At 42.1% G+C, this 10,937-nt stretch overlaps 1 protein-coding gene across 1 annotated transcript; it reads left to right on the top strand.

Moving 5' to 3' along the window:
• Positions 1-1,065: 1,065 nt before the first annotated feature.
• Positions 1,066-7,829, top strand: LOC141194405 (uncharacterized). The gene is given in 5 exon segments (XM_073662312.1): positions 1,066-1,237; positions 1,321-1,444; positions 1,524-1,621; positions 1,820-1,910; positions 4,342-7,829. Coding segments are annotated over 5 exon segments (2,349 nt in total). The 5' UTR covers positions 1,066-1,213; the 3' UTR covers positions 6,354-7,829.
• Positions 7,830-10,937: the final 3,108 nt, after the last annotated feature.

Below are 10,937 nucleotides of genomic sequence, written 5' to 3'. Positions count from 1 at the left end.
GTAATACAAGGGCGGGCCAGACGAGTGAAAGAGGCGTGTTTTTCTGGGCACAGCACCGCTCTTTCTCTTTTTTCCATACCCCGGGCGTCCCAGACGCCTGCAGCTTGCTTCACTTACTCTTTCCCGGTGAGGCGCCCCCTCACCTCGTCACTGCAGTCCTCAGGAGCGAGATCAGAGAGGCAGAGAAGGAGGTACCGGTAATAGGATACAAGGGCGGGCCAGAGGGATGTGCTACCGCTCTGATAGTCTTGGAGACTGGGAGAGCTGGGCTCGCAGGAAGAGCTGACCAATCCAAGCAGGCTTTGTATACAACAACCAGCCAATCACCGGTAAGGTTCATCACTTTAAAATTACCATACTGAAATCAAATCTGATTTTTTTTTAAATTTTTATTGCATGTGCGTTGGAAGAGGGGTAGTCTTATACAACGAGTATATCCCAAACTCTATATTTTAACTGGAAAAGTTGGGGGTCGCCTTATACACCCAGTCTTCTTATACTCCGGATAATACGGTAGTTATTTCTCATGTCACGTGTAATGAATATCTCCTGCAGTATTGCTAATGCCGATTCCAGTGTTGGTAAAGGAGACGAGAATTAGCGTCATGGAAGATGAGTCTATGAGAAACGTATTCAGCTGCCGACTCCGAGGAAGAAAGAGGAAAACTAAACACTGTAAAATAATAAATCTCCTCATATGTTTCCCCTTATTATCTCCAGTAATTGTATTATTACACAGGATTTTTATGATGCTACATCTGCTCATCATCTTCTCATTCAGATCCCTACAATATCAGATCCTCTCAGTGAAGATCTTCTATATAAGAGAATTTTCCTTATTGATCCATAAAAGATGGACATGGACAGAGACAAGATGGTGGAGAGGATATTACACCTCACCCTAGAGATCCTCTTCCGGCTTACTGGAGAGGTGAGAGATTCTGATGACGTCATATTACATCATTATCTATGGGAATAACAGATGGACAGAACTGGAGAGGTGAGGACTCTGGAAATGTCTGTAGTGAGATTTATTAATGTGTCTCTCCATAACCAGGATTACACAGTAGTGAAGAAGACCTCTAGTGAGCGCTGTCAGGACCCTGTGTCTGAGGGATGGGGAAGACCCCTGAGCCCAATCACAGGGCCTCCACCTCACCCCCTGATACATGAAGACATCAATGACCAGAAGATCCTAGAACTCGCCTACAAGATGATTGAGCTGCTGACTGGAGAGGTGACACTGCTGGGAATGCTGGGACATTATACAGTAACGCTATGGAGGGATCGAGGGGATGACGGTATCATTGTATGCGTCAGGTTCCTATAAGGTGTCAGGATGTCGCTGTCTATTTCTCCATGGAGGAGTGGGAGTATTTAGAAGGACACAAAGATCTGTACAAGGGCATCATGTTTGAGGTTCCCCAGCACCTCACATCACCAGGTAATAGGACTAAATACACACTGTCTATAATTATCTGTATGTAAAGAATGAATTCAGACCCTGTATGTGTTTCCTCCAGATCTATCCAGTAAGAGGACATCACCAGAGAGATGTCCCCGTCCTCTTCTTCCACAGGACTGTAAACAAGAAGATCCCAATGTTCCTCAGGATCATCAGGTAGATGGAGAGAAGGTGTCATGAGATCTCCCCTATGATGGGTAGACGGCTGTGAAGGTCTTGTGCTCAGTCTTGTTTTATCCACCAGTATTATATGTTTTATACTTGTGTAATGAGAACGGTGGAGATGGCAGGATTAGAGCTGATCATAGATGGGACTTCTCCATCTGTCTGTGACTTTTACAATATTTGTTTCAGGGTGAAGATCTGACCCATATTAATACTACAGAGACATATGTGAGGGGTGATGAGCGGTGTAAAGAGGAGATTCCTACATATGACTACCCAGGTGAGTAGTGACCACTAAATGCAGAGAAGTCACAGATTCTTCTCAGTCACCGGCTGTGGCTGCTTTATCGGTGGTGTAGTCCGGCCGTATCACAATCGTGTGATCACCATTTTGCCTCTAGATCACAAAATTCTTCTCCACCCAAAACTGTTCAAATGAATTTGGGCATTGAAAACCCCTTTTCTGTAAAACTTACAACCTGGAGGATCCACCTACCCCCCTGGGATTAGTAGACGCTGACCCTTACCTGCCCAGATCTGTAAACTACAAAGCCAAATGACAGCGTACGTAGAATGTGCTGAAAACTTATAAAATCACTTGAAGAAAAACATTCTGATGGGCCTTTAACAGAAAGCGGAGGTTAATGATGCTGTTGGCTTCCTAGGACCCTGATATCTTATTGGATGAATCTACCTTCTCTCCCTTCTGTGTCGCTGAATGTGCTCATATGGTCCCTACAAGACCAGGTCCAGTCTTTCTGGCCAAACTACACTTTTATGATCAACAATATTAAATGTGCAGTGAGGGCCAAGTGTGAATTTCTGTACAATAACCACAGAGTTTCCCTTTATCCTGACTTTTTAATTTCTTTTAAAACTGACTAACTTCAAGCAGGATTGCAAAAAAACATTACACCTGTGCCATGATATCTCTCTAAGCTGTGCGTGGCTGATGGCTGTAATATACATCTATTCACGCCTGCAGGAGATGTGGTGGCATGGCTCGAGCCCTGGTTTCATGGATTCACTCCACGTCATGAATTCCATTATTTTTTTGATCCTAAGGAATTCCGATTCCTGCACAATCTCTCCTGAAATGGGGGCACTAATACTTTCTCTACTCTTCTGCTCAGAACTCATAGTAGCTCCAATGGTCCACCATAAATGAGTGCAACTCCGGTTTAGTGTTGGATTTCTCCCTTCATACATACATTTGTGTTGGGGATGTAACACATATTTTTATTGTTATATTTTTTTTACATGTTCATTCTGTATGATAGTTTATTTGGGGTCGGATCGGCCTGCCTCACCTATGTGAGTCTTTAACTACCTAGTAGTTACAGTTATAGATTGAAGTTTTTTTTTACTGAAGAAGACTGTTCAGCTTGATCGTTTCAGTCGGTGTTATTATCTGTAGTCACAGTTTTGCCCATTACCCTTTAATCCTTCCTTATGGATCTGGACTTACACAGAGACCCCTAGGCTTGGGCCATAGTGTTACTTGCTGTTCTGTGGAGTGAGATGGGAAGAAGAATAGTCAGGTAGCCAGAACCAGGAGGGCAGAGAAAGTACAAAATCAGAATACGCAAAAATAGTCAGTAAATGGGCCGAGGTCACAACAGGAAACAAATACACAAGCTGGGAGCTGATCACAGAGGACTGGACCAGAGGAGAACAAGGCTGGATCTGGCAGCTTCCGGCAATATGCTTCCAGCTTTAGTAGGGTGCGGTGCTTTCCAATTGCCAGAAGTAGGGAGCAGGTTACTTCAGCTGGACAGCACACACACCCATACCGCCAGACTGGATGGTACTACTGGTTCCATGCAAACTAATCTAAGTGCCTGGACAGAGCCTGTGCCGCCCAGAACTTTTGGTCCCGTCGTCTTCTCAATCACCAGCGCCGCCTGCAGAATAAATAGGACAGCACCTGGTGACAGAAGCAGACGTCGCCGGAGCAGATCCCAGGGGATATGGGACACACCACACCATACAAAATGTCAGAAAATCAGAGCAGTAGAAATTCTCATATATTGACTCCATTTTGAAAATTATGACCCTCAATGAATTAATCTTTAGAAGTTGTCACTACTTTGACTCCACAGTCACTTTCCGAAAATTAGCACACAGTACAAATAGGCCATTTTATTGCCCAACACATAGCGCCCAGATTGTGCTCCAGGAGACACACACTGTAAATTAAGTGGGTTCTTCTCACTGTAGTAATGCCAAATACATGGATGATAAATGTGGTTTGGGCGCACTGCAAGGCTCAGAAGAGAGGGGGAGATCTGACTGTGGGAGAGCGGATATTGCTGGATTGGTTTATGGAAGCCATGTTGCTTTTCAAGAGCCTTTGAGCCACTAATAATGTGAAAATCTCTGTTTTTCCACTGACAGATGATGGACCTGAGTGGGGACTTGTTTTTTGTGAGATGAGTAGAAGTTTTTATTGGTGTTATTTTTGCCTACATAACATTGTTTGGCTTTTTATTCCATATTTGAGAGACTGAATGAACAAATAGTTGAACACCACACTCCACTGGTTCATCCTATGAGGTTTTCTATTACACTGTGAACTGTCATTGTCTTGGTGAATAATTCAATATTTTTTTTACATGAGTTGCTATTTTACAGTTTAAGTAGAAATGTTAAAAAATATATAATTCAAGGATATTTTATTCAAAAATAATTATTGGTTTTATCCTTGGCAGATGACTGTACCAGGAGATCAGACGGACAGCTGACATCTTCAATTTTTAAATCAGATGATCTTGAGATCCCAGAGGATACAATTGAAGTGAATGCAATTACTTCAGATCTACCATCATCCCTTCACAGGAAAGATCTGTCATCTGATCCTTTGAAACAGGTCCTGTCTTCTGATTCATTACCGACTACTAAGGAAAATCAAAGTCACAAAATAAGCATTAAAAAACAAACTACTCCTAATGAAAAGAAGCCATTTTCACGTTCAGAATGTGGAAATAGTTTTCTTAAGCATCAAAACATTCACACAGCGGAGAAAAGATTTTTTTGTTTCAAGTGTGGGAAATGTTTTAATCAGAAATCAAATCTTGTTAATCACCAGAGAAGTCACACAAAGAAGAAGCCATTTTCTTGTTCAGAATGTGGAAAATGTTTTATAGAGAAATCAAGGTTTATCAGACATCAGAGAACTCACACAGGGGAGAAGCCTTTTTCATGCTCAGAATGTGGGAAATGTTTTAACCAGAAAGCGCATCTTGATAACCACCGGATAACCCACACAGGAGAGAAGCCATTTTCTTGTTCAGAATGTGGAAAATGTTTTACATTGAAATCAAGTTTTATCAGACATCAGAGAACTCACACAGGGGAGAAGCCTTTTTCCTGTTTTGAATGTGAGAAATGTTTTAACCAGAAATCAAATTTGGTCAATCACCAGAGAACTCACACAGGGGAGAAGCCTTTTTCCTGTTCAGAATGTGGGAAATGTTTTAACCAGAAATTAGATTTGGTCTATCACCAGAGAACTCACACAGGGGAGAGGCCTTTTTCCTGTTCAGAATGTGGGAAATGTTTTAACCAGAACTCAGATTTGCTTAAGCACCAGAGAACTCACACAGGGGAAAAGCCTTTTTCCTGTTCAGAATGTGGGAAATGTTTTAACCGTAAAGCAATTCTTGATAGCCACCAGAGAACCCACACAGGGGAGAAGCCTTTTTCCTGTTTTGAATCTGAGAAATGTTTTAACCAGAAATCAAATTTGGTCAATCACCAGAGAACCCACACAGGGGAGAAGCCTTTTTCCTGTTTAGAATGTGGAAAATGTTTTAACCAGAAATCAGGTTTGGTTAAGCACAAGAGAACTCACACAGGGGAGAAACCTTTTTCCTGTTCAGAATGTGGAAAATGTTTTAACCGTAAAGCAATTCTTGATAGCCACCAGAGAACCCACACAGGGGAGAAGCCTTTTTCCTGTTTAGAATGTGGAAAATGTTTTAACCAGAAATCAAATCTGGTTAAGCACCAGAGAACTCACACAGGGGAGAAGCCTTTTTCCTGTTCAGAATGTGGGAAATGTTTTAACCAGAAATCAGATGTTGTTATACACCAGAGAACCCACACAGGGGAGAAGCCTTTTTCCTGTTCAGAATGTGGAAAATGTTTTAACCAGAAATCAAATCTGGTTAAGCACCAGAGAACTCACACAGGGGAGAAGCCTTTTTCCTGTTCAGAATGTGGGAAATGTTTTAACCAGAAATCAGATGTTGTTATACACCAGAGAACCCACACAGGGGAGAAGCCTTTTTCCTGTTCAGAATGTGGAAAATGTTTTAACCAGAAATCAAATCTGGTTAAGCACCAGAGAACTCACACAGGGGAGAAGCCTTTTTCCTGTTCAGAATGTGGGAAATGTTTTAACCAGAAATCAGATGTTGTTATACACCAGAGAACCCACACAGGGGAGAAGCCTTTTTCCTGTTCAGAATGTGGAAAATGTTTTGTGAAGAAATCCTCACTTCTTAGTCACCAAAGTACTCACACAGGCGAAAAGCCATTTTCATGTTCTTAATGTGGGAAATGTTTTACACAGAAATAAACTCTTAATAAACTTAAGAGAAGTCACGCAGGGAAGAAGCCTATTTCAATTCTAACCGAAAACTGTATCTTCTTAAAGGGGTTTTCCACTTCTATTAGTACAACGCCTTCTCATTCCTCATGTTTGGCCTTGTTAAAATAAAAACACTCATACAAACCTCCCGTTGTGGCGCCGTTCCATTGGTGTCACAACTCGCGTTTCTGGGGCTCACATAAGGTTATTACATCACACAATCCTGCTCCCAATCAACGCTGCCTTTGGACGTATTGAAAATCAACAGGAAAGACATGGCTTGGACATAGAAATGAGAGCACTCTCTTCAGACCGTGTTCCTGGGGGAATAATAAGCAATTTCCAGCCTTAAACATAACGTCCGATATGGGAAAGAAAGACGAGATCGGAGGTTAATCTGAGGTCCTCCACCTCGGTCAGCATGTCTGATATGCAGTGTTTCTTATCGAAAGTCTTATCATCCTGCTCTGGAGCCATTACTGCCTCATCTCAGCTTGGAAAAAGAAGCAATATTAACCCTCATGATGCCAGACATCTCAAGCCTGTAAGTCCTGCACTAACTTCTCTCTTAATGTAGGCCTCACAAGAAAACATCTCCACAAATCTCCCTGTATTCTCACCAAAGCCCACATACTGAGCAGTGCTTGCTGCACAGGAAAATATACTCCCCCCAGCCACAGGGATTTTAATATGGGGAACGCCATAATTGATTTGTATTTCATATTGCGTCTATCCCTACTAAACAAGAGATAGAGCAATATATACAAAGGCTGAAGACCACGTACAAAACTGAAATACGTCCCCTCACTTCTAGCCTATCACAGCTTACTGACAAGGTACAGAGATAAGAGGATGATGTTGTACAAGTTGTGGCCATCAAAATGCTCAGAAACAAACACTGGATCTTCACAGCCAGCAAATAAACAGACTCTTTAATATCATTGATGACCAAGAAAATCACAATAATATCCTGAAATCATCAATAGGCCGACACAGATCACTGCCGCATACTATTGTAGAAACACTGTCTGACACGGAGAGGATGTAGGTGTTTAAGATCTCCATCTATTCCAACATTTTGACTTTGGCAAACTTATATCTCCCTAATTGTGACCTAAGTAAGACATGATGTCAATACTTAAACAAACTAAAGCATTTTCTGTAGGACCTTATCATCATTGAAGGTGACTTTCATTTTGTCTTGGATCCTTCTTTAGAGGCATTCCTGGGCTGGAGTCACCAATCGAAATCACCCAAAAGCTTTGCTAAACGTGCTCCGGTCTTTCCAACTGGTCGATGTATGGAAGATACAACATCCAGACGTAAAGGATTATACGTATTATTCTCCTATACTCAATATGCATAGCCGTAGAGACTTTTCATTAAATTGCCATCACTTGCTTACATGGCAACCTACATCTCTGATAGGGACTGCTATATGGTCAGATCATGCTCCTGTATATTGTAATCTGACTATACCTGACTCCACCAAGGCTTCAACTGTGGGAACTTAAATGATTATCCGCTGAAAGACTCACTCTGTGTCTCAGACCTTCTTGAGACTACACTGTGTTCCAAATTATTATGCAAACAATATTTTCTCAGATTTCCCAAATTACCTATATGAATTGCAGTCATTATAATTTTCCAGTCAAATAGCTATTAGAGTACAATTGAAAGGTTTTTGTACAAACTGCCTATGATAACAGGATATTTTTTAAAAAATAAAAAACTCAAACTGCACTCAAAATGCATGTTCCAAATTATTATGCACAGCAGAGTTTTCAACCTTTTCATTTTAATAAAGAACAAAAAAATGGTCATTTTTGAAATTATAAGCATTAGCAGGTTATTAGAAACTGAAATCAAACAGTTTTCAACTCAAAACTTTATTCTAGGTGATGTTACATTTGCACATAGGACCCCTTGTCCGAAAGGAGCTTCTGAACTCTCGTCCATTGAATTTGTCAAGTTTTGGATGGTTTCTGCTTTAATTGTTTTGCATGAGGACAGAATACCCTCCCAGAGCTGTTGCTTAGATGTGAACTGCCTCCCGCCATCATAGACACTCCTTTTAATGATGCTCCAGATGTTCTCAATGGGGTAGAGGTCAGGGGAGCATGGGGGTCACACCATAAGTTTGTCCCCTTTTATGCCCATATCAGCCAGAGATGCAGATGTGTTATGTGCAGCATGAGATGGGGCATTATCATGCATGAAATGATCTTGCTGCGGAATGCACGGTTCTTCTTCTTGAACCATGGCAGGAAGTGCTGCTTGAGAAACTCAACATACATTATGGAGTTCATCTTTACCCCTTCAGGGATCATAAAAGGGCCGACAATCTCTCTCCCCATGATTCCAGCCCAAAACATTACTCCACCTCCTCCTTGTTGGCGCCGTAGCCGTGTTTGCATGGGGTGTCCATCAACCAGCCATCCTCCACTCCATCCATCTGGACCATCGAGCATTGCACGGCACTCATCGGTGAACAAAACAGTTCGATGGTCCAGATGGATGGAGTGGGCATAAAAGGGGACAAACCTATGGTGTGGCCCCCATGCTCCCCTGACCTCAACCCCATTGAGAACCTCTGGAGCATCATCAAAAGGAGTGTCTATGATGGCGGGAGGCAGTTCACATCTAAGCAACAGCTCTGGGAGGGTATTCTGTCCTCATGCAAAACAATTAAAGCAGAAACCATCCAAAACCTGACAAATTCAATGGACGAGAGAGTTTAGAAGCTCCTTTCGAACAAGCGGTCCTATGTGCAAATGTAACATCACCTAGAATAAAGTTTTGAGTTGAAAACTGTTTGATTTCAGTGTGTAATAACCTGCTAATGCTTATAATTGCAAAAATGACCATTTTTTTGTTCTTTATTAAAATGAAAAGGTTGAAAACTGCTGTGCATAATAATTTGGAACATGCATTTTGAGTGCAGTTTGAGTTTTTATTTTTTTTTAAATATACTGTTATCATAGGCAGTTTGTACAAAAACCTTTCAATTGTACTCTAATAGTTATTTGACTGGAAAATTACAATGACTGCAATTCATATAGGTAATTTGGGAAAATCTGAGAAAATATTATTTGCATAATAATTTGGAACACCGTGTATAGACTCCTTCACAAATATGAGCATGATGAAACTGCCTTACCATTTAAACCTCAGAAATACTATACTGGACCGTTTGTCCATTTCCTTACAGTAAACCAGGAATTTATATCCTTATACCCAAGGTGTCAGCGAATAATAATTGTCTCAGTCCATATAATTGTCCCTTCTTAGATATATTCTTTTTCTTTTGATGTCCCAATAGGGAAAAAAATAAGCAGTCAGGAATATTTCAGATATTTATGTACAAATGTAAAATTACTATTCCAAAACCTTGTACTATAGAGCGATAATGGGATTTATATCAATGTAAACCGGTTGTTGTATTGTTACTGGTTTTTCTTTCTTTTTATTGTTTTTCTCACAATCTTTCTATAAGAAAAACAAAATGTCTGTAATTCTTTGTTTTGTTCAATAAAAACGTTCTGATTGGAAAAAGAAAGGAGCGAAGGTCATTAATAGATGAAACGTGTATAAAATACCAAGATCGCATGTGAAGATACTCGTATGAATTCACAGGTAAATGTGGCCGCTCATTGACAAGGAGGTTACATCCACACATGCAAAGGACATACGTATCCAGAATAAAAGGGGCACCCGGCTATAGATTCATAACCCCACTGACATAGCGGAAGCATTTCATTGCTGTTATAGCTCGCTATATAATACTAGATGGTGGCCCGATTCTAACGCATCGGGTATTCTAGAATATGTATGCGGCCGACCGGGTGCAATCAGCAGAGTGGCATTTAAATTTGGCGCCAATATTGCTGATTGGTCCCGGCCATGACCAATCAGCAAACCGTGTAAGTGAGGACTGGTGAGCGTGTTTAAATTTGGCGCCAAAATGGCTGATTGGTCGCGGCTGGCGGCCACGACCAATCAGCAGAGTGGTGTTTAAATTTGGCGCTAATATCGCTGATTGGTCGGGGCCGGCGGCCGCGACCAATCAGCGAACCGTATTAGTGAGGACCGAGGAGCGGCGCTGCCTGTGCGGGTACTTCCGTTGCAAGCAGCTGGGAGATGACCGGCTGCTCGCAGCTGAAGTATCCCAACCGGCGGCGCCGCTCCCCGGTCCTCCCTTCACACTTGCCGTCGGGAGATCAGTGGCCCTAGCCGCTGATCTGACGGTAGCCGCATGGAAGTCAGCGGCGCCGCCGGTCGGGGTACTTCTGCGAGCAGTCGCCGGTCATCTCCCGGCTGCATCGCCGCTGACCTCCGTGCGGCAGATGAGCCGCTAACGGCCGCCATCTTTTTTCTGAAATCCCGCGTCGCTGATTGGCCACGGCCGGACCAATCAGCGACGCGGGATTTCCTGGACAGAAGGACAGACAGACAGACGGGATAAGACGATTATATATATTAGATTTATGCACAATACCACGACATGCCACCTAATAGTCTTGAAACAAAAATTGACAAATATATTCTGGACACTGCCTTACTTTCCTTACAGACCCCCGAGCAGGAGCTACTAGACAAAGCTTTCATTGAGCAACAGATATGAGAGGCCATTAAATCATTCCCTATTGGGAAGAGCCCTGGGCCAGATAAATTCAATAATAGATTTTATTATAAGATGTTTGCACCTCTGTT

The sequence above is a fragment of the Phyllobates terribilis genome, unplaced genomic scaffold (genome assembly GCF_046119375.1).
Source record: "Phyllobates terribilis strain yellow unplaced genomic scaffold, ASM4611937v1 Scaffold_70__1_contigs__length_7381418, whole genome shotgun sequence".
Classification (NCBI taxonomy): Eukaryota; Metazoa; Chordata; class Amphibia; order Anura; family Dendrobatidae; genus Phyllobates; species Phyllobates terribilis.
This window is presented reverse-complemented; position numbering and strand designations above follow the sequence as displayed.